This window comes from Toxorhynchites rutilus, chromosome 3 (assembly GCF_029784135.1).
Source record: "Toxorhynchites rutilus septentrionalis strain SRP chromosome 3, ASM2978413v1, whole genome shotgun sequence".
NCBI classification, from domain to species: Eukaryota; Metazoa; Arthropoda; class Insecta; order Diptera; family Culicidae; genus Toxorhynchites; species Toxorhynchites rutilus.
In genome coordinates this window covers 21,623,565-21,648,709 of record NC_073746.1, presented here as the reverse complement: position 1 = coordinate 21,648,709, position 25,145 = coordinate 21,623,565, and the positions used below count along the sequence as shown (strand labels likewise).

General features: G+C 42.6%; 2 protein-coding genes across 2 annotated transcripts in view; one reads left to right on the top strand and one right to left on the bottom strand.

Moving 5' to 3' along the window:
• The window catches only part of LOC129776251 (ATP-binding cassette sub-family C member 10), a 31,647-nt gene extending 8,918 nt beyond the window's left edge, over nt 1–22,729 (top strand). The window contains exons 3-4 of the mRNA XM_055781792.1: nt 8,723–10,132; nt 21,024–22,729. Coding sequence (XP_055637767.1) covers nt 8,723–10,132; nt 21,024–22,460 — 2,847 coding nt within the window. The 3' untranslated portion in view covers nt 22,461–22,729. The remainder of the gene's footprint in view (nt 1–8,722; nt 10,133–21,023) is intronic.
• LOC129776252 (guanine nucleotide exchange factor MSS4 homolog) lies at nt 22,530–23,405 on the bottom strand. The gene is made up of 2 exons (XM_055781793.1): nt 23,169–23,405; nt 22,530–23,092 (listed from the first exon to the last, which is right to left on the bottom strand). The coding sequence occupies exons 1-2, from the start codon at nt 23,295–23,297 to the stop codon at nt 22,838–22,840; spliced, it is 384 nt and encodes a 127-aa protein (XP_055637768.1). The 5' UTR covers nt 23,298–23,405; the 3' UTR covers nt 22,530–22,837.
• Between the last annotated feature and the right edge of the window lie 1,740 nt (nt 23,406–25,145).

Genomic DNA, 25,145 nt, shown 5'->3' with positions numbered 1-25,145 from the left:
CTAGAGTATGATTTTTGTATGTGAAAGATAACAACCATGAGTTTAGACAAATATTGCACTTAAATTTGGTTAGAAAGTCTCGACCCAAAATGCCATCAGCTTTGATGGGGAATTCGCGAGCTACTACTTGAAATTCTATGGGTACTTGAATGTCGTCTATTGATATAGTGGTTTCTGTTTGTCCAATTGTATTTATTCTTCCTTCTGTTACCCCGCTAATGGTGCAGTTTTTATCCGTGTTTACTAAAGTGCGATATATTGAGTTTTCTTTGATGATTGAGATATCGGCTCCCGTATCTAGGATTAGTGTGCATGGTTTTGTGCACATGTGTAGCTTAACCGTCACAAACATTGAACAAGTTATATTGTAATGAAAAATATTTAGTTTTGGTTTTCCTCCGTGTTCAAATCCGATTCGGCGTGGAGGTTCGTCGATGGATTTGTGGCTGGTTATAAAAATTCCGGCCATTGCCTCTAGTTTGGTTGCCCCTGAAATTTGACCTAGAGTAATTTGGCTGCGGGTTGTTATTAAAACGTTGCACGTTGTTGTTCGAGAACTGGCCTCGAAATTGTTGTCGGCCTTGGTGGTTGTTCCTTATTTGATTTTGATTGTTGTTATTTCTGCCTCGGTTGGCGAAAGCGTTGTTGCGGAATGTGTTGTTGTTATGGTTGGGTATGTTGTTATAAAATTTCTGAAAAAAAAAGTTTTCTGCAAGGAACACTTTTTCTATCAAGGTTTTCTATGATGAAACTTTCATGGATATATTGAAATCATTTTAAACCTGATACGCGAAGCTCACGATTGATCACTGTCCTCGTGCCAGCGGGGACTTAAGAACTATGGATGGGTTATACCTATGATATAACCGCAAGGTTGACGTAGGACTGCCGTTGGCTTAGTAATCAATTGTATTTCTTCAATTAGCAATAATCCCACCTCCGATGTTCCTCATTGGGTACAATATAGTCGTTGCGCAGAGCTATCTTTTGTGTGTATTGATTAATTTATTGATTAAACGAGTGAAGGAACGAAACTATTTACGAATTTAATTGTAAACAAATCCAAATTTAAGTTAATTCATGCATTATGGTAGTAGTTATCGCAGCAAATGGTTATCAACATTTTGCATAATCATCAAAGGGTATGCGTAGAAGTTCAGTGAGCTGGCGACATGAAGAGATATCTTCCAATGCAGTCTTGAATAATCGAGCCAAAGCGTTGCATTTGTATCCGCTTTTGTAGACCGTAATAGCAAAACGAATTCTGGAGTGTAAAAATGCTTGGGGGTATAAAAATATTGCCGACTTGAATGTATCTGCAATGCCGCTTTTCCCAACTTTTTGGTTTCGAAATCTGTATTGGGAAAACACATTCCGGTTTGCAAAAATGCAAGCTTGTACAAAATTACCCGTAGTTTGCATCTATTTTGAAACGCCAATGGCTCCCAGGCTCCATGTATTTGAAATCTTTGTTAGGGAAACATTCCAATTTGCCAAAACGCAAATTAGTACAAAAGTTCCCGCTGCTTGCATCTAATTTGCTATGCCGATTTCCACAGGCCCCATAGTTTTGAAGTCTGTGTTAGGAAAACATCCATCCATTCCAGCGATCGTACCTCAATCGTTGCACAATTATAACTTAGTGGATTTCCGAGCGGCACTCGCTTATATACCGATTGGTGTGATTTCAATAGCTTGTTTTGAAAGCAATTTTAAGCTATTGAAACAAATTTTTGGATCAAAAAGTAACAAGCATATAACGCGTAGACATTTTATCTTTGGAATAAAGTGTTTATCATACCATTTCGTTCAATTGTTTAGGAGCTACTAACGCTCAAAATCTCGTTCTCGGGCGTAACGCTTTCGTTTTTGAAACTTTGAACTTACACCACAGTATAGAAATGAAAGGCATAGTCCTACGTAAAAAAAATGCAAATTTTTTGTCATAATTTTTTTTTTCATTTGCACAGGATCAAATTTCTCCCAATTGTTGGAGATTGGAGTTGGAATCAGTCTTCAGAAAACAAATACAGCGCTGCGCTTGAGTTTAATTTTCATCAGCGCACGCATAAAGGAAACTCGTATTCTATCTTGGTGCGAAGAGCACAAAATTCATAAGCACGACAGCGCAAAATGTACCCGGCGCAGAACTCAGATACTACACATTTATTCTCACTTGTGTGATGCACGTTTCATTCTACACACACACACACATACACACACAAACACATACACACACATACCGCCGTGGAGTTGCCGGCCTAGAATAGCACTTCGGGTCTTGGTCCCTGTCCCTGTCGTATGAGGCGACTAATCGGGTGACAACGCGAGTAAGGGCGCGGTAAAGCCTATTGGAGATTGCACGGGGGAAATACCGTGTACAGGAGCCACGAAAGTAGTGCCAAGCACATCAGGATTGACACCAGTAAGATCCTGATTACGACATACTGGTTACGCATAGAAAACGGACACGATACGGAAACGATTGCAACACGACGCTAAAGGCTGACAGTCGTACTATCCTGTTCCCTGAGTAAGGAAGGGTGACACCGTCCTGAAATGGCGTTTGGGCTAATAGTGCGGTTGCCCCCGTCCCGGTAATAACTTGACAAGTCTTCGGGTACGTTCGATGCTCGTCTAGGCCCAGGCACTAGGTACTAGGCGTCGGATGTCACATTCCTGACTTGCGCTGATCTGGCTCTGAACACGGTCCCCATGAAGGACCGTGTCAACCCCTGCATGGCCTCACTGCTTGCATAGATAACCATGGGATCACTGGTAGTGACTATGTACAACGAGCGGAGATAGCGGCCCGAAGTTGGGACCCAGAAAAATATGAATAGTTGCAATAACACACCAACAAACGATGGAGAGGAGAATGTGTTCGCGAGAAGCGGACAAATGCTGAGGTCACCTGTCACTCGAGTAGCCACAATGAGTACAAGCAACACAAAACCACAAGAAGTGTTTGCTGCCCAAGCATTCCAAGGAGATCTTGGCTCCGTACAGAGCCAGTTGTTTACGCTGACCTCAAGCGCATCCCAAGAAGGGCAACTTGGGAGGCTCAGCATCACGGACGTTAGGAAAAAGGTCAACGAACTTTACGAGTTCGTGAAGAACAAAAACAATGTCCACTTAAAAATAAAACATCTGGTGACGAGCATCAGATCAGTCGTCATGGTTGCTGAACGCGAGCATAAGGAGCTGCAGATGAGAGCAGAGGGTGCTGAAAAGGCTCTGCTCGAGGCGAATGAGAAACCCGTCGAGATACTTGAGACGCCGAAGGGTCCTCTGAACACACGATCGGACAAGAGAAGGAGGGACACCCCAGGAGAAGAAGAAGAGCTGAAAAAGGCCAAGAACGATCTGAGTAACGCGAAAGGAGGTGAAAGCAGTGAATGGCATACTGTCGATAACCAGACAGAAAAACGCAAAAAACAGAAGGAGAAGAAGAAAAAAGTTGAGCAGGAAAAGAAGAAACTCGGACCTCGAGTGGAGCGAATCAAGGGCGATGCTTTGATCGTTGAAGTGTCAGCAGGAGTATCGTATGCAGCTATCCTTCGGAAAGTGAGAGACGATCCGGAGTTGCAGACACTGGGCGAGAACGTCGTGAAAACTAGGCGCACGCAGAAAGGCGAGATGCTCTTCGAGCTTAAAAAAGATCCAGCGGTTAAGAGCTCTGCTTTCAAACAACTCATTGAGAAGTCACTAGGGGAGGAGGCGAAGGTGAGAGCTCTCTCTCAGGAATCAACCATCGAGTGCCGGTATCTGGACGAGATCACGACTGTTGAGGAATTGAGAACTGCGTTACAGTCACAATGTGACCTTGGCGATGTGCCAATGACAATCCGGCTGAGAAAGGCATACAGTGGGACACAAACGGCCTCGATACGGCTCTCGAAACAAGCTGCGAATAAACTGGTGGAGAAGGGTAAAATAAAAGTGGGGTGGTCCGTGTGCCCAATGAAAGCTACCCCTCGTATGGCCAAGCAAATGGAGAGATGCTTTCAATGCATGGGCTTCGGTCACCAGGCGAAAAACTGCGGTGGTCCTGACAGATCGAAATTGTGCAGGAAGTGCGGGACGGAAGGTCACGTTGCTAGAGACTGCACAAAGCAACCGAGGTGCATGTTGTGCAAGGAGGAGGACGGAAACGACCATGTCACAGGTAGCTTCAAATGTCCGGCGTACAAAAAGGCGATTGCGGGTTCGCAGTAATGGAGGTTACCCAGCTCAACCTGAATCATTGCGACATAGCACAGCAATTGTTGTGGCAGTCAACAACTGAAACTAAATGCGACGTTGCAATGATCGCAGAACCGTACCGAGTTCCTCGCGATAACGGAAAATGGGTGGTGGATAAAGCAGGGATGGCTGCAATACTAGTGATGGGAAGGTACCCCATCCAAGAAGTGGTGGAAAGCTCACAGGAAGGTTTCGTGATCGTCAAAATCAACGGAATCTTCATGTGTAGTTGCTATGCACCCCCAAGATGGTCAGCGGAGCAGTTTCACGAGATGTTGGACGTACTCACGGATAAGGTCAGCGGCCGCAAACCAGTCATCATCGGAGGAGACTTCAACGCCTGGGCTGAGGAGTGGGGAAGCAGATGCACCAACGCCAGGGGGTACATCCTACTAGAAGCCTTCGCAAAACTAGACGTCACACTTCTGAACGAAGGCACTAGCAGCACCTTTCGAAGGGACGGTTGCGAATCCATCATCGATGTAACTTTCTGCAGTCCATCACTGGCGGCTAACACGAAGTGGAGAGTGTCGGAGGGATACACACACAGCGACTACCAGGCAATCCTATATAGTGTCGGCCAACGGAATCCCGCAGCGGTACGGAATACAAGAACCTTTGAGCGGAAGTGGAGGACAAAGGTTTTTGACAAGGAGCTTTTCGTCGAAGCACTACGCATAGACAGCAGAACTCTTAATCTGAGCGCCGACGGGCTGACAGGAACATTGGTGAGGGCATGCGATACAGCGATGCCGAGAAGACTGAACCCGACGAATGAACGACGTCCAGCCTACTGGTGGAACGAGACACTCAGCATCCTCCGCGCTAACTGTCTACGAGCCAGAAGAAGAGTCCAGAGGGCACGAACCGATGTAGAGAGAGAGGAGCACCGCGCGTCTTTCCGAGCGACCAGAGCCGCCTAGAAACGAGAGATACGTAGGAGCAAATCGAACTGCTATAGGGAGCTGTGTCGAGACGTCGACGCAAATCCTTGGGGTGAAGCTTATCGAATCGTGATGGCGAAATTCCGTAGTTCAACGACTCCCATGGAATTATGTCCGGAAAAACTCGAGGTCATTGTGAATGGACTCTTTCCTCAGCACGACCCACCGACGTGGCCACCCACACTGTACGGTGAGGACGAAGCAGAGAACGCACAAGTCACCAACGAAGAACTCATCGCGGTGGCAAAAGGTCTAAAGTTGAAAAAAGCACCCGGCCCCGACGGAATCCCCAATGTGGCCCTGAAATCGGCCATCCTTGCTTTCCCCGACATGTTCAGGGTGGTGCTGCAGAAATGCCTGGATGACGGTCTCTTCCCTGCGGAATGGAAGATACAAAAGTTGGTGCTGCTCCCGAAACCAGGAAAGCCACCTGGAGATCCAGCGTCGTATAGGCCTATTTGTTTGTTGGATACTTTGGGAAAGCTCTTGGAAAGGGTTATTTTCAACAGACTGGTGAAATGCACGGAGGATGACCACGGATTGTCGAAAATGCAGTTCGGGTTCCGGAAAGGAAAGTCGACAGTGGACGCTATTCGGACAGTTATTGAGAAAGCTCAGGTCTCGCTTAAACAAAAACGAAGAGGCGACCGTTACTGCGCGGTGATTTTGATTGACGTGAAGAACGCCTTCAATAGTGCCAGCTGGGAGGCCATCGCCGAGGCGCTACACAGATTGAGGGTCCCTGGCTACCTGTACAGGATACTGAGGAGTTATTTCCAGAATCGGATCCTGGTATACAACACAGACAGGGGACAGATAGTGAAGAATATCTCGGCGGGAGTTCCACAAGGTTCCATCCTAGGTCCCACGCTTTGGAACACGATGTACGACGGTGTTCTAAGGCTGAAGCTACCCAGAGGTGTGGAGATCGTGGGCTTCGCGGACGACATCGTAACAACGGTAATCGGCGAGACGCTTCAGGAGGTGGAAATGTTGGCGACTGAGGCTGTAGACATGATCGGTAGTTGGATGGACAGCGTAAAGCTCCAGATGGCACATCACAAAACCGAGGTGCTGTTAGTGAGCAATCGTCAGGCAGTGCTGCGGGCAGAGGTATCGGTCGGAGGACATACCATCGTTTCGAAGCGGGCGGTGAAGTACCTCGGAGTCATGATCGACGACCGGCTGAACTTCAACCAGCACGTCGACTATGCATGTGGGAAGGCGTCAAAGGCCATCAACGTGATGGCGAGGATCATGCCAAATAGCTTTGGCCCAAGCAGCAGCAAGAGGCGTCTCTTGGCAAGTGTATCTTCGTCGATACTGAGGTATGGTGGCCCTGCCTGGTTGGCGGCTCTGGAAACCCACCGAAATCGGAGGAAGCTGAACAGCACATTCCGACTCATGGCCATGCGAGTCGTAAGTGCTTATAGGACCATTTCGACAGAAGCTGTGTGTGTAATCGCCGGAATGATTCCCATCTGCATCACTCTGGCGGAAGATAGCGAGTGCTACAAGCGACGGGAAAGCAGACGTATCCGGAAATTGATGAGGGCGGAGTCGTTGGACAAATGGCAGTATGAATGGGATACGGCAGAAAATGGTAGATGGACGTACAGGCTGATACCGGTACTTTCGACCTGGTTGAACAGGAAACACGGTGAAGTTAACTTTTACTTGACGCAGTTTCTGTCTGGGCATGGCTGTTTCAGGCAATATCTACACCGGTTCGGGCACGCAGTTTCACCCCTCTGTCCGGAGTGTGGAGATATGGAGGAAACACCGGAGCACGTCGTTTTTGTCTGTCCCAGGTTCACCGAAAGGCGCGAGGGGCTGCCTGCACTTCATGTCGGGAATATTGTGGAGGAGATGTGTCGCGACGAGATGATCTGGAATGCCGTGAGCAGCGTAATCACACAAATCATGTCGGAGCTGATGCGAAGGTGGAGGGCTGACCAAAGTGCTGACAACGCCCGACGGTGAAAGGTGAACAACGGCGACGGCTGTTGCAAGAGATGGTACCTCACGAGAGTAGCTGTGACGGGGTGCGCGTTGTGTTGGAGGGCACCACCTAATCGGCTCTCCGCTGGGAAGAGAAATCCTGCGAGGGTGACTGTGACGGGGCGCGCGTCAAGTTGGAGGGCGCTTCCTAATCGGTGCACGTCTCGACAGGTAAACCGATACTGCCGCGGAGAACAGCAAAAGGCCTGCCTGACAACGCCTGATCGTGGCCTGGATGGAGGAACACCGCGAACAATTCGAAGGAACGAGTATCAAGGATGAAGCCACGATCAAAATGGTGAATACCCCACGAGAGTAGCTGTGACGGAGTGCGCGTCAGGTTGGAGGGCACTGCCTAATCGGCGCTCTGTTGGGAAGAGAAATCCTGCGAGGGTGACTGTGACGGGGCGCGTGTCAAGTTGGAGGGCGCTTCCTAATCGGTTCACGTCTCGACAGGTGAGAAACCCCGCGAGGGTGGCTGTGACGGGTTGCGCGTCAAGTTGGAGGGCACTGCCTAATCGGTTCACGTCTCGACGGGTAAATGGATGCCTGCGAAGAGGACATCAGCGCAGTGGAATTAATAACGAATAGAAAGGAAAAAATATTGAGAAAAAGGGAAGGACAACGCTAGTTAGCGTTGAAAACTCGAGAAGTGCATGAGCACAGCCGCCCCCTGAAGTAGTCGCCTAGATGTGGTCCCAGGGGGAATAAGGCAACGAGTAGAGGGCTTGGTTTTTGTGGGTGCGATCCCCACTCGACGTCTGGGTTAACCCTTCCCAGGTAAGGCTGGTAGAGCGTTCCTCACCTCTTTAAAAAAAAAAAAAAACGTACACACACATACACACACATACTAGCGCCCGCTTTGTCTTCGTTCGTTCTAATGATGCGATTTCTATAAATCTCATCATATTTCTTCACACGAATATATCACTAGTCTAAACCCACCCTAAGCAAAGCATAAAAACAACATCGCGCCCCCATTTGAACCGTATACGCTTGTGTGAGGAAAATATCTCAACAGAGAGAGCAATCCAGATTCAAGCGCGCAGTATAGAAATACGGCGCAAATTTCAGCGTAAAACTCAGTTTAACACTGGGCCAGGTGGGTGACGTCTTTAGAGAACCCCCATTGAACTGACAGGAGCCAACATATCGGGTATCCCACTGTCATTTTCCCTTTGTTTTCATATGAATTGGGTATCCCACTGACAGTTCTGCTTGAGATTTTGCTAACGATCCTAGCATCAATCATAGTACCCGGCTGCACTGGGCGCAAATCTCTGCGATAGAACGGCGCTGACAACCAAACATTTCATCTGTGTTTCGGAGCGTGCTCCTTCGCTAATGCTAAAAAGTTAGATTTTTGAAAAATGCTAATACCGTAAAATGACATCGTACCTAGTGCCGAATAAGTTGGCAAAGTTTCAGCTAAATCAAAATATGAAATCGAAAAAATCTTCGAAAATTCGTGTTGATTGGTGTAATGCCTCGGCCGAAATGATTAGTAAAAATAATTACTGTCTGTATTTCAGCTACCCAACATCAATTTGGCGGAATACTACAAACCGCTGCATCAAACTGAGACCACTTTTTCCGGTGCTTCTCGGAGGCCAGTGGTAATCGCGATCAAGGATGGACATTTTGAGTTCGAGGTGCAGCGCAGCCGAGAGGAGCTCAATCTGGTCCAGGAGGACATTGTCGATTTCCGATTTGTGAATTTGAACCTTCAGATTCGGCAGGGTGAGCTGATCAGCCTGGAGGGGCCAGTTGGCGGGGGCAAAACATCTCTGCTGGAGGTTATTCTGGGGAATTTCAAGTGCACCCAAGGCGTGGTGGCACTGTCCAGTGTGGGCGATGGCTTTGGTTATGTGGCTCAAAGCCCGTGGCTCCAGAGGGGCACAATTCGGGAGAACATTCTGTGGGGTGAGATGTACGACGATGCGAGATACAAGGCTGTTATTCATGCTTGTGCGCTTAGCTACGATTTGAGTGTGTTGAAGGGAGACGGCGCTGGTGTTGGAGAACAGGGACGGACTTTATCCGGTGGACAGAAGGCAAGAGTTGCCTTGGCGAGAGCGATTTATCAGAATAAGGACATCTATCTGCTGGATGATATTCTGTCCGCCTTGGATGCCCATGTAGCGTCCCATATTGTGAAACACTGTATATTTGGACTGTTGAAGGACAAAACTAGAATAATTGTTACCCAGCATCCGCTGGTGCTGAATCAATCCAATCAGATTCTGCACGTAGAGAACGGAATCGTCACCCAAAGCGACATCACCAGCGTTGCTTCCCTTATAAGCGATTTCGAAGATGAAGGTGACGATGTCCCGCAGAATCTAAACGTCGAGTATGAGTCACAATTCAGCAAAGGGGAGGACACTAAGAGTGTTGATAGTTTACTGGCTGAAGAGGGCCGTGAGTTCGGCTATCTCGACCGGAAAGTTATCGGCGCTTACTGGCAAGCCATGGGAAAATCGCTTGGATTTTGGGTGGTTCTATCGGTGCTCTTGATGCAGGTGTCGAGGAATCTGACCGACGCGTGGTTAGCTTACTGGGTAGGCATATCGTCGCCAGTGCCACCGGTGATACCTTCGAATGAAACTCACAACGTTACAGTGCTAGAAATAGGAATAGATAGTGATACGCCTCTCTGGAGTTTATCTCACAGTCCAAACATTTTTTCGATTGCATTGGATTTCCTCGAAGCGATGGCAAAAGGAGTGAATCATACGTCTAATTTGGCGGATGTTTTGCAACAGGAAGCATTGCTACCAGATGCGGGGAACAAAACAACGACACTTTACTATCTTGGAATTTATAGTGCACTAGCGTTCGGAAATTCGCTTATCACGCTGCTTCGAGCGTTCCTGTTCGCGTACGCTGGAATCAAAGCTGCTAAGTGCGTGCACGATAAACTGCTGAAAAATGTGATCTATGTGAGTATACATTGTTGTACACATCTGTCAGTAAATCAACCCCCATTTCATTCATCGACAAACTAATAACTATTGAAACACAACAGAAGTGATCTAAATTTCACGTTTTTATTCGATTTGAAGCTCAAAAAACGGTGAAATTAATAGCGAATAGGTTGATCAAAACAATTGAGTGAAATTCTACTGGAATTTGCTGGAACGCAGACTTCGAAATGAACATTTTGGTTCTGGTTCAACTTCAGCTGAGCGAGATGCAAGAGGAAACATATGGTTTTGGTTAACGGAAAAAAATTAAGAGGAATTATATTTGAAACAAGGAAATTTATATTAACTGTTTAGGACACGTTTTAGCTCTGGTGTTCGACTATCTGTCGAGGGTGGGCGACGGTGAGATGAGGGGACAAGACAAACAAACTAATAACGAAAAAGAAAAACATGAAAGGATTAAATTCTTATACTAGACCTTTTCACAAACATATAGATCATCTTAATCTAGCAGATGTCGCGAGTTCCCAACACGTATCTAACAGGAACATAGGTGTGTGGACTCCAGAATACGTTTTGACAGCACTGCCAACTATAACTGTCTCGCCACACTCGTTCATCCCACCTTTCATGTATACCACTTGACCTCGGTCTGAAAGCTCATATGAGCACTGCACACAGAAAATTATTCTCTTCCTTGTTACTGCTGTTGAAGAGGTAAGTCGTGTGTGCGAGTCCCTGGACAAAGCAGCATACCCATACGGAGCCGGGAGATTTTCACAATAGGGTTGTCTTCTTTGGGCCTGCGTGATCGATGTCATCTGAGAAGCGCACTGGTCCATCGGGATTGCACACGATGATTCAGCAGGCGGGTAAGTCGATTGAAGATTACGTTGGTTGGATTACAAAATTTGAAAAAAACTCAGACAAATAGCAAAATCAATAAACAATAATCGAAATATTCAAATATATCAGAAGAATTAGAAGAATCGGGTGAAACAGAATAACGACAATCCCAAGAACCAGGACAATCAAATGAATCAGGAGAATCAGAAGTATCAAAAGCATCAAAAGAATAAAAAAAATAAGAAGAATAATAGAATCAGAGGAATCAGAAGATTCACATGAATCAGAAGAATCAAAAGAATTAGAAAAATAAAAAAATGAGAAATCATAACATTAGAAAATCAGACAAGTAACAAAATCAAAAAACAAAAATCAGAACATTCAAAAGAATCAGAAAAATTAGAAGAATCGGGTAAAACAGAAGAATAAAGAGGAATCAGCAAAACCAGAAAAATCAAAAGAATCAGAATACTTAAAAAATAAAAAAAATAAAAATCAATTAAAAAATTAAAATAATGATAATTCTTCAAGTTCTCAAATGAGGATCAACACTAGGGTAGGAGCCTGCTCGTTTGTCTAAAATGTTCGAAGATCATATGACGACATTTTTAGATCGGGCGTGAACTGGAAACACACCTGGTCTTGGCTCCGAGAACGGGTGTCGAAAGTGGCTAAGTGTGGGGGTGCGAGTGAGTCAGAGCGCTATATCTCTTCCGGGGAAGGCCTTCCGGGTCACTGGAGGCTTAGGGGTGCGTCTGTTTTCTCATGTTAGGGACCGCGCCCAGAAATGGTTCCTCTGGCAATCAAGCAGCAGGCGCAATGAGAGCTAAGCTCTAGAACAAACAGAGCAAGCGATGTGTCGAAACGAGTTCAGTACGACTGAGCAATCCATTCGCGAGTGGGGCACGCGAATCAGCACCAGTGGAGGCCACAGTACAACAACCCCCTGAGTCGGAAGACCCACAGCCAGATCAACAACTACTACGCGATCTGGTCTTGCATTACGACGAGGCGATCTCACAGTTTCGCGACACAGACCCTTTGTCGCGCCCAAGGATCCCGAAGTTGCAGCATTCTCGCAGGCTGACAAGTACAGTAAAGGTACAGTAAAGGTGAGAACATGGAGGAGCTGCAACTGAAAATTTACTATGCTGCTGTGGCGACCGCTAGAATTTTGGGATACCGTGGCCAAGGGGCCAAGAGGCGGGCTGCTCCTACATATCCGTGAAAGACGTGAGCCTCCATGGCGAAGGAGATTGGAGCAACGGATCCTAAGCAAATCCGTCGCAATTGGAAGGCTGATGGCGTACGGCCTACTGAACTTCGTCAGAATGGAGCTCACCAGCTGACGGAAAAACACGTCACCATAATCGATGTCGCTATTCCACTGAACCAAAATCTAGAGGAGACCCACGATCGTGAAATATGTAAGTACCGATCATTGGCCGTGGAGCTCAAGGAACTGTGGGGGCTAAGGTAGGTCCCAAGAATTGTTCCAGTTGTTCTCTTTGGAACTGGAATTGTCCCGAAGACTCTTCTGGAAGCGTTTAAGGTGTTGAATAGTAAAATAACAAAATTATCAATTTTCCTTGCAAAAAAAAAAACATGTTACTTTATTATAGGGAAAACATATTTGAAATGGTAACGGTAATTTTCTTTTATAATTTTTACTTTCTGTGTGTTTATTTATTCAACTCAATTCCATTTTCGCTTCAAACCCAACGTAACACGATGCTTTATGTCTCAATGAAAATTTTAATTGGACTAACTGCACCTAATACGATATGTACATCATATGGGAAATTACATTTTCGAATATTCCTTTACTTTTCCAATTTTTCTCGCCGTATGAACTTTCCTTGGGTGCAAATGAACACAACAAAACAGACAGCTTGAACTCCAGCGGGAACGGGTACTTATTTATGAAAATTGAAATAAATAGTTTCATATTTCTAGTCATTTTTAACATAACTGCTACCATATACAATTTTACACCTACACTTTTGCTAAATGTTTCACAATACAAGATCGGTCATTGCTGTGAAATTTCACGAAGCAACCAACATTATAGTTTCAAATTTAAATTTTATTTGTTAGAATTAATCGTATCACTCACCTCACTTGCAATATAAGAATGCCTCCGACTTGCATTTATTTGCAATGCCGATTTCCCCCAGGCACCTTGGATTAGATGTCTCTGTTAGGGAACACATTTCGGTGGGAACAAAAGCTCCCTCTACTTCTATGCATTTGCAATGCCGATTTCTTCGTATCTTTAATTTCGACCAATCAGAACGATATTTTCGGTTGGAGATTTTTCGATTGTTTGATATAATATATTATTTTATTCATTGTGATGAATTGTTATGGAGTGCTCAGATCGATTGATGCGAATATCTCGTAAATCCTTCAGGAAATAACGGGCCAAAAACTGTAAGTTTATAAGCCGCCGCATTGTTCGATAGTTAGTTTCATGACATATTATTTTATTCGATGTTAAAAATTGTTATGGAGTGCTGAAATCGATTGACGTAAAAATCTCATCAATTCAATCTTCACGATGTGGCCGATCTCTAAAGAGGGGGAGGGGGGAGGGTGCTGAACAACTCGAGAACTGATCAAACAAATGGAATTAAACTTAGCATATAGAGGTTTTAGGGATCGATAAACGTTTCTATGGTAGTTCGACACTCGTCCCCCCTCTCTAAAGGGGGGGGACAAATGAAAGACAAATTTCTGCATAACTCGAGAACTAATCAAGCAAATGGAGCCAAATTAGGGATGTGTGGATTTTAGGGTACGAGAAATGTTTCTATGATGGTATGACACCCCACATATTCCAACCAAACATTACAATTGAAAAAAGCGGAGGTGTGATAACGAAAACTAAATTTTGGACGGGATGAAGTTTGCCGGGTCAGCTATTGATAAATAATAATAAATAAATGAACAAATAATAGAATAAAAAATCGGAAAATGAGAAAATAAGAGTATGAAAAATTGATAAAAAAATTTAACTTCATAAACAATAAAATCAAGAAGTCCTAAAAACTGAATAAAAAAATTGAATCTGATAAAATAAAACTGAAATCTGAAGTTCTACGTTGAACGATGGAAAATACGTAAATGAGAAAATAAGAAATTTAAATGAATAAGAGAGTCAGAAAACCATAACAATCAGAAGAATAAAAAGAAATAAAAGAGTCAAAAATCAGAAAACCGAAAACGAAAAAATATCAGAAAATCAGAACAAAACAGCATATCAAAAAATCAAAAAAATCAGATAATCTGAGAATGATAACATGATAAAATTGTGTAAAATATGATAAAATATGATAAACCGATGAGATGATAAACTAAGGAAATGAGAAAATAAAACAATGAGCAAATGAAGAAATATAGAAATAAGGGTACACGCAAAGCAGAAAATAAGAACATGAGGAAATAAGAAAATTACAAAATCAAAAAATCGAAAACTCAGAAAATTAAAAAATTGAGAAAGCAGGAAATCAGAAAATCTAAAAATTCAAAACATAGTTAACACGTTGACTGCCACGTCAGTCATCGTATAAAATATTATGATAAAAGTAGTAATTCATTTATTTTATTTTCGCAGAAATTTTACTGCTTTCGTAAAGCAGAAATACCTTCTTACGATAAGAAACGAAACGTTCAAAAATTCCCATCGAGTAAATTCTAATTGCTCTTTGCGTTGCTGAACGACAATAGCAGTACGTGGCCCGACGCGAAAGTCGCTATAAAACCGCGTGGCACTCGACGTGTTAATCAAAAAATCTGGAATTTGCTAGTGATGAATTAAAAATGAATAAATGAACATATAAGAGTATCAAAAATTCAGAAAATGAGAACTTTGCTTAAAAACTCAATTAGAAAAAAAGAAAGACAAATGAAATAAAACAGAAATTTGAAGGTCTACAATGAAAAATAAGTAGATGATAAAAAAAAATTACAAATCGAGGAAAATAAAAATGAAATAATAAAGGAAAGTATTAAAATAGAATCAATTAGAAAATAATAAAAAGAAAAAAAGAAAATCAGAAAATCTAAAAATCTGAAAATCGAATTTCAAATAGATGAACTCTGAGATTTTATAATGATAAATTAAAAATTAATAAATCAGAAAATGAGAACATGGGAAAATGAAAAAAAAACAAAACTTGGTGAATCAACTTGAAAATGCTGAAAATAAAAGTTCAGTAAAAAAGTCTGATAAAATAAAACTGAAATGTGAAGCTAAATTGAAAATTGAGTAAGTGAAAAAATAAAAAAACGAGAAATTGAGAAAAATAAAAAAATTTAAAAAATTAAGTAAGAAATTGAAATAAATGATAAAATTTAAAATGGGTAAATAAGAAAATGAGAGAACGACAGAATGCGAAAATGAGAAAATTAGAAAAAAAAGAAATAGGAATGAAAATTCAAGAACATGAGGAAATAAGAAAATTACAAAATCAAAAAATCGAAAACTCAGAAAATTAAAAAATTGAGAAAGCAGGAAATCAGAAAATCTAAAAATTCAAAACATAATTAACACGTTGACTGCCACGTCAGTCATTGTATAAAATATTATGATAAAAGTAGTAATCCATTTATTTTATTTTCGCAGAAATTTTACTGCTTTCGTAAAGCAGAAATACCTTCTTACGATAAGAAATGAAACGTTCATAAATTCCCATCGAGTAAATTCTAATTGCTCTTTGCGTTGCTGAACGACAATAGCAGTACGTGGCCCGACGCGAAAGTCGCTATAAAACCGCGTGGCACTCGACGTGGTAATCAAAAAAACTGGAATTTGCTAGTGATGAATTAAAAATGAATAAATGAGCATATAAGAGTCTCAAGAATTCAGAAAAAGAGAACTTTGCTTAAAAACTCAATTAGAAAAAAAGAAAGACAAATGAAATAAAACAGAAATTTGAAGCTCTACAATGAAAAATAAGTAGATGATAAAAAAATACAAGTCGAGGAAAATAAAAATGAAATAATAAAGGAAAGTATTAAAATAGAATCAATTAGAAAATAATAAAAAGAAAAAAAGAAAATCAGAAAATCTAAAAAATGAATCGGTTTCACCACCACAATATCATTTCAGTATGCTTTTCGTGCGTGATTGAATCGAGAGAAGGTGTGGTTTACGATGGCAATTTGGAAGGCAAACTAGAGGAGAATGAACTCTCTGAGTATGAAAATTTCGGCGACAGAGCAATAATCGATTGAAAATTATATAATTTTCGCGATACGAAACATTTTTCGTTTTTCATGTTATGCATCCAATATTGGATACGGAAATATCCTACTGATGGGAAAGAATAATCTTCAGAAGCTTTCCAGCTAATTACACTTGATTGAAAAATTACGAAATCAAATGTATTTGTTCGCTGTGTTCGCCATATAATTAGAAAACATTAAAATAAACTCTTTCGCATGGATGTATTCTTCAATTCCCACGGAACTGGCAGATTATTTTTCAGCAACGATTAGATCTTTCCGGAATTTTCTCGATGCTGTATGGCATCCACACGAAAATTCTCGTTTCAGTTTGGCTTGTAAAAAGTTTTCTAAACTCTAATCCATCAAATTTGGAGCCCTGAAAAGGGCCGTTGATTATATGCTAAGCTAATATAGCACCCTCTCCTTGGATTCGATGGGCCAGCTGAATGTCCTAGGGCATGATGTGACGCGTTTTACGTGGATAGCACACAAATTTGTATCTTCGAATAAGCCTCTTGCAGCGTCATAACAGCGAAACTTTGGAAGCGCAAGTCGGTTTTGAAGTCCTGAGAAATTCCACGATCCAAAAGCTGCAAAGGTAGCTTGCGGATTAGCAATTCGGTCGACTTCCGATAGCGATGAATTTCACGCAAAGTTCCCGGTCGATAGCGATGTGGCTTCTTCACCTATCCTGCGGCTGGTGCGCTTATCCGAGCTGCTTTCGTGTGCCTTACCACTGAAGGACTAGGCCGATCCTACCAAACTGTCGGCTGAAAAAAAAGTCTATAGTGTGCGGGGGCTCTAATTGAAGTGTACAGCATAATGCATAGACGTAAGTATGAGCTTCCCCATCTCATATTCCAATAAGATTAATGGGTTTCCAAGTGGGCGCGCTACATACGGATACGAATGATTTCAATAACCTGTTTTCGAAGCTATCATTAAGCTATTGAAACAATTTTTCGACTCAATAAATAGCAATCATATAACTCTTGGACATTTTATCTTTTGTATGAAATGATTATCATACTGTTCCGTTGATCCGAAGCAGGATGAATCACGCTTAAAGAAGGAATGGATTTTTTCTTGGAATTTAGTCAGCAGAAATAATGCCCTTTCCCAACAATTAAAAACGACAAACGGTAAACAGTTTCATCAAAGTGATTTCTTCGATATGGGGATATATTCACTACATCATGTCATATATTTCATATTTTTCATTATGAAATTTATATCCATGGCACCTATCGGTATCGAATTATCATCGACACTACGATTTTCGCTAAATGCTCCTTTCAGTTCGGCCTGTAAAAAACTTTTCTGAACTTTAATCCATCAAATTTGGAGCCCTGAAAAGGGCTGTTGATTATATGCTAAGCTAATATAGCACGCTCTCCTCGGATACGATGGGCCAGCTGGATGTCCTTGGGCATGATGTGACGCGTTTTGCATGGATAGCACACAAATTGGTATCTTCGAATAAGCCTCCTGCAGCGTCATAGCCGAGGAACTTTGGAAGCGCAAGTCGGTTTTGAAGTCCTGAGCAATTCCACGAACCAAATGCTGCAAAGGTAGCTTGCGGATCAGCAATTCGGTCGACTTCTGATAGCGACGAATTTCATGCGAAGTTCCCGGTCGATAGCGATGTGGCTTCTTCACGCTTCCTGCGGCTGATGCGCTTATCCGAGCTGCTTTCGTGGTGCCTTACCACCGAAAGACTAACGAGCTGTTTGCTTAGTCCCGATGAAACGAGTCCTCAGGGTGCGAGAGTAGAGTAAGAAATGAACGAAAGCAAGGGAAGTGTCATTTTATAAAACATAAAAGAATCGAATGTAAACCCCACCCTCTTTCTTGTATAAGCTTACTGTATACTCACGAATATAATAAGGGTGGGATTTAGATTCTATACTTTTATGGTTTATAAAATGACGCTTCCTTTGCTTTCGTCCATTTCTTACTCTACTCTCGCACCGTGAGGACTCGAGCTCGTTAGTCTTTCGCAGACAGCTCGTTAGTCATTCGGTGGTAAGGCACACGAAGTCAGCTCGGATAAGGGCACCAGTAGCAGGATAGGTGGAGAAGCCACATCGCTATCGACCGGGAACTTTGCGTGAAATTCATCGCTATCGGAAGTCGACCGAATTGCTGATCCGCAAGCTACCTTTGCAGCATTTGGTTCGTGGAATTGCTCAGGACTTCAAAACCGACTTGCGCTTCCAAAGTTCCTCGGCTATGACGCTGCAGGAGGCTTATTCGAAGATACCAATTTGTGTGCTATCCATGCAAAACGCGTCACATCATGCCCAAGGACATCCAGCTGGCCCATCGTATCCGAGGAGAGCGTGCTATATTAGCTTAGCATATAATCAACAGCCCTTTTCAGGGCTCCAAATTTGATGGATTAGAGTACAGAAAAGTTTTTTACAGGCCGAACTGAAAGGAGCATTTAGCGAAAATCGTGGTTTCAATAATAATTCGTTACCGGTAGGTGCCATGGATATGGATTTCTTAATGAAGAATATGAAATACATGACATGATGTAGTAAATATATCCCCATATCGAAGAAATCACTTTGGTGAAACTGCATTATAAAATTATTTGTGTACGAATGCCGCAATCGATAGTCGACTCTAATTTGCGCTGGGTAATTTCCTCGGAGGACTCGATTCCTCCTTTGAGCATTAATAATCTCTTTCTGGCAAAACGATGTGGTATTAATCACATTATTTGAATGATAGAATGAAGAAGTTTTCTGCCAATTTCCTTCAACCTCCAAACGTATCTTTCTCCCGTTTGTCGTTTCGCGTTCGCTAATCCTTTCTCACAACACCCATTTCTCGTTTGAGAAATTGTTGAGTAAACATTGTTTGTCAGTGCGCGTAGAGCGGGAATTCCTAAAGATTCATTGCACCTCTAATAAATTGCCGAAAGACGTGGTCTTACGTTGATCGCACTTGATTGAAAAAATCAAAAACGAAATGTATTTGGTCGCAGCATTATATGAGTAGAAAGCAAATAATCGCTCGAAAATGACTTGATTTTCGCGATGTGAAACATTTTCCGTTTTTCATGTTATGCATCCAATATTGGATACGAAAATTTCCACTGATGGGGAAAAAAAATATTCAGAAGCTTTCCTGTTAATTGCGATTGATTGAAAAATAACAAAACCAAATGTATTTGGTTGCAGTGTTATATGGATAGAAAACATTAAAATAAACTCTTTCGCATGAATGTATTTTTCAATTCCCAGGGGAACTGGCAGATTATTTTTCAGCAACGATGATAGCAACGAGAATTCCGCGCGTGTATGTGTGTATGTGTGTGTGTGGCGGCTGCTCCGATGTTTCAAGCGGAACCGTGGCATCACTCTCCTCCTGATGGATTCCCTTTTGGCCTCAGGTGCACAAACAGGCTCTTGGTGACACCGTTCATCAGCGCTTTCATGATAAACGAAATTAGCTTCACAACAACAGCGACAACATGCTCCAATCGCTGTTCAATCATAACTGAGTGGGTTTACGAGCGGCGCTCGCTTATATACCGATTGGTGATTTCAATAGCCTGTTTTGAAAGCAATTTTAAGACTATTGAAACAAGTTTTTGGATGAAAAAGTAACAAGTATATGACGCGTAGACATTTTATCTTTCAAATGAAGTGTTTATCATACCATTTCGTTCAGTTGTTTAAGAGCTATTAACGCTCAAAATCTCGGTCTCCGGCGTAACGCTTCGTTCTCGAAACTTTGGTTTTACACCCCGGTATAGAAATGAAAGACGTGGTCCTACGTCAAAAAAAAGAAATAGGAATGAAAATTCAATTCAAATCAATTAAACAAAAAGCAAAAAAAAGGAAAAGCAGATAAACGATAACTATAATTTGGAGTTAATTTTAAATCTGAAATAAAAATGTTAAAATTCAAATCTGAAGATCTGAAATCGAAATATCAGATATCTGTATTTAATAAATTGAATTAGACTTGAATTTTGAAAGAAGATATTCACATCTGCAATTTTTTTGCGGTTTGACCGGGTAGAAAGGAAGAGTTATATGACGGACTTTTTGGAAACGCAAAAGCTGAATCAACAATTGAACAAATTTAGCGTATATACAAGAAAGCTAACCGACCTGGCCAGGATTTCTGGTAAGTGAATTTGCAACAACAAAACACTCCAAATAAGCTGAGAATAAGCAAATCAACGGCTCTTGGGAAGAAGCAGAAGAAACAGTGTGCCGTTGAAGACTTGGAATATGACAGTTCCAACACTACAAAAAGTTTCAGACCGAACAGAAAAGCATCGAGAGGATGAAACTGCTTGAATTGAAGGTGGCGATAATGAACACTGACCAGATACCGACAAACATTGGAAGAAAGCAACCGTCGGGGAAATTAACAGATAAGTTCGTTGAGATCCAGACCGAAGAAGGAGTGATCATGCGTCGTCCAACGACAACATCCTACTCGCATGTGCTTCCAATTATTTATGCTGATTCAGTAAAACTGGACTCGAAAAAGATTTCGAAAAAAAACCGAACATATTGCAAGAATGTTACTCGCTGCGAGGAAACGGAGAATGACAATGATTCGACGATGACACTTGCTCAGGCTTGAATTCCAGCTGTGCACACCAACCGACAAAAACAGGAAATCAGGAAGCCGACACGTTATGAAGTTCCAAAGTTTTTCTGTTTGCCTATTAGTCCTTCCATTTACTGAAAAAAACACCAAATCAACCATCATTTCATTTATTCATTAACTTTATATCTAAATATCTCATTCCGTTGAGAGTCTATCATCCTAACTGACATGCGTTCCTTCTTTTCAGACAAAGTTCGAATTCTTCGACATCATGCCACTGGGCCGAATCTTGAACCGATTCTCTTCGGACGTCTACACCGTCGACGACACGCTGCCCTTCATTCTCAACATCCTGCTAGCTCAGTTTTTCGGGCTGATGGGCGCTCTCGCAATCAGTCTGTACGCGATGCCTTGGCTGGGCTTGCTTGTGATACCACTCTGCCCAATTTATCTAACCCTTCAGAACCAATACCGGTACGCTTCGCGGGACATCAAGCGATTGTCCAGTAACGCTCTGTCGCCATTGTATGCGCACTTTACCGAAACACTTCAAGGTTTGTCGACGATCCGGGCAATGCGCAACGAGGGCCGATTCCAGAGGGATTTCATCTTCAAACTAGGCGAGAGCATCAAAGCGCAACTCTCGGCATCCGCCGCTCAGCAATGGCTCGGTTTGAGGCTACAACTGTTGGGAGCGTTCCTCGTGGGAGGCGCTGGGTTGCTGGCGGCCATCACCTCAGCCCATCTTACTTCCCCGGAGATGGTTGGTTTAACCATTTCATATGCACTTTCAATTACCGGACTGCTGTCAGGTTTGCTGAACGCGGTCTCCGAGACCGAACAGGAACTTGTCGCCGTTGAAAGGGTTAATCAGTATTGTGAGCTGGAGAGGGAAATAAACTCCGAAGGTTCTGCGGATCCCCCCTTCGGATGGCCCTACCAGGGCCTCGTAGCTTTCGACAACGTCTATCTAAAATATCGTGAACATCTGCCGTGTGTTTTAAGAAATGTGACCATGCAAATCACATCCTGCGAGAGGATTGGTGTGGTTGGTCGAACCGGAGCCGGTAAGACTTCCATCCTAGCCAGTATGCTACGGGTGGCTCCACTCGCGGAAGGAACCGTTACGATTGACTTCGTAAATATCGCGACGCTTCCACTGGACGTTTTGCGCAGCCGCATAGCAGTCGTATCGCAGGATCCGTTCCTATTCAATGGAACAATTCGACAGAATCTGGACCCGAGATCGCTTCACATGGACTCGGAAATATGGGAAGCCATCACTTGCTGCTTGGCCAGCCCACTCGTACAAGCACTGGGAGGATTGGAGGCCATGCTCGATCCAAACGGATCGAATCTATCGGCGGGTCAGAAACAACTGCTCTGTCTCACCAGAGCTGTACTGAAAAAATCGAAAATCGTTCTAATCGACGAGGGCACCGCCAATCTGGACTTTGAATCGGAGTCCGCCATTCAACTTGTGCTGAAAAATGCCTTCCGCGGCAGGACTGTGATATTGATCGCCCATCGACTCAATGGACTGCAAGACACCGATCGGATCTTAGTGATGCGTGAGGGTGAAATCGTCGAACAGGGAAAGCCACGAGATCTTGCCCAGAATGTAGAATCTTTGTTCTATTCTATGCTGCAAGAGCAGCAGAATACAGCTTTTGCCAAGCTGTAGATTTTTTTGCTATTTGTTTTACTTAGCAAACAATTCCGCTAGTCCCCCGCCAGTGAGTGAGAAAACAAAGATACTATCTTATGTTCTAGTATGTATTTAATTTTGGAAAATAGTCCACAATTTTCCATACATTAATTTTATCATTTAACTCTAAATGAAATATGTGTTTTCTTCGGAATATATACCTTACGTTGTCTAGATTCTAAGTGATTCTAAGCTCGTCTAATGAAGCGTGGAATTGAAAAAAAGAGGTATATGATTACGCTATGCAGTTGTCATTTGTGTTATAAACCGAAACTTAGACCCTCCCCTCATACACACACACACACACACCACAGCCCGCTGCACTCATTTCCTGGCTGCTTTACGGACCGAACTCACACAACGTGTTTCACCCGTTGCAGTGCAATGTAGCATCGTTTCGTTTGCAGATCGTGATACCCGACGGGGCCGATCTCACAGTCCGCGCATATCAGATACTTAGTGTTATCAACCGTTCGGGAGAATCCGATATTTTCGAAGGTAAACATATCGTTCACCACCCAGAAGTCTTTCAGTGTTTCACATGCGAACTCAACCGGTCCCCCCGCCGTGGTCGAACGTTTCTTCGCATGTGGCTCCGGTAAGTCGTACTGAAAGAAAAGAAGTTCCCAATCAAGTATCTAATAAAAAAAAACTATTTTTGAGTTCAATGTTTACAAAACTTACCTCACTCTCCACGTAGCGTGCACTCGCAGGCTTCAGTATCAGCGAATCACAGTGCGTACACTTCACATCGGTTTTGTTCTTCTCGTTTTCGATCAACTCGGTCATGTTCGGCACTTCCGGTGTGGTCATTTCCCTAAAATGTTGGGGTTTTCAGCAGTAGGTGCAGTAGAAAAAAAAACGCGAACGTTTTGGATGTGTATTTCTGCCTATTTGTTGACAAACAAACGCAGTAGAGTTTGTTTGACATTTGTGGAGAGAGCACAGTGAAGTCCGCTTGTTTGCAGCAATAAGAATCTACTTTACCGATGAATTTATGTCGGCTGTCCTGTAACCAGGGATGCCAGCTAATGACAAATGTCTTCACATGGTATGTAAAAATGTCTTCACAGTCATATCGAAAAAACCGAAATTCATAGTTTACATTTGGACAAAGTTTGATCGCTTATTCAATGTTTATATAAATTGGCATTGTTATATAGCGCATTTCACTAAACTTGCCTTGAGGTTTTGAAGTTTATTTCAATAAATGTGAACAAAGAATATATTTCACAACTGCGAACTAAATTTCGTGAGTTTAGAAATGATAATTAGCCTGATCTACCGTTGATTGAGTGAATATCGCCCCGGGTTTTCCACTATAACGGAACTGTGATAACTCAATTTGTTTAGTTCAGCTTTAAAGTTTTGGTTGTAGCTCCATAAAACTGATTATTGAAACGGTGTGTAACCGGAAAACCTTCGTTTTGTGAAGTGATAAAAAAAAGCGATCGAATGACACTGATGCAAAGGCCCTACTTCTTTTGACGATCTTACCGGCCATTAGTTAGCAATTTATGAAAATAATATCTCTCAAAAATTCACATACGCTTTCATACTGAAATGTTTTCACATATTTCATAATGTCTTCAAAATGGCTTCACAGGAAGTCAAATGTCTTCAAAATGAAGACATGTCTTCAAACCTGGTATCCTTGCCTGTAACACTTTTTAAGCCAGGTAGTGCGGACCTAAGATTAGATTAGACAATAGGGGGTCTTTTACGGACCAAATTTCTGTCAGTCGTTCTGATTTCTGATTGGCTGATTTCAATAAATTTTGTAAACAAAGTCGATTTTTTCAGTGTTGCCAATAAAAATAAATAGCGTTGGATTTGTATTGAATTCAGAAATAGTGAATTTAATGAATATTGTGAAGGAATTATATGCAGGTTATGTATGTGTTTTTTTCACAATGGAATAAAGTGAACGGCAAAACACTCATTTGTCAATTTAGCTTCGTAAGGTCCCTAATGCGATTTTCCATTTCGGAATATAATTTCCATTGCTAAGGAGAAATGGAAAGTCTCATCATTCACTATGCAAATGGGAGAATTGTTAGCTCTAGCTCGTAAATATGAAAAATAGATGGTTGATACCATCCAGGTTGTGTTTTGCTGACTACCAATTGTTACACTGCTGACATGATCCTTCCCGCTGACTTATTTTGATGATTAAAAGAGCTATATAGAACAACGAATTCTATCCTGTTCTGTCGAGGAAAGTTTTCGCTTCATCGACGGTGTACGGTCGAATTCAATATTCATGTCATGCACATTATCACTAAAATTAGATGAAGCTAAAATTCGATATGATGACGATGCTGCTTCACTGTTCATCAATTTCTGGGCTGAACATTCTTCTAGCCGCTTTGATAGCAAGTCCATCAATCCAACAGGATGTTCTTGTGTATCGGCTGTATACGAAGCATTCGGTACTGTGGGGCATAGGCAAGACAACCCGATGAGGGTCTACTATCAGTCCAACTGTGTGCACGTAAGATGTCACGTGATGTGCTTACACTCACACCAATGCACCAGTTAGCATAGAACCGAACGAGGCCCTTCATCTCCCTTGGATCGTCGTTCGGGTGGGCAGTTCGTTCATCAGCGGTCCTACAGGCAAGAGGTGCATTCGACAGCTCCGGCACGCTCGGGCGATTG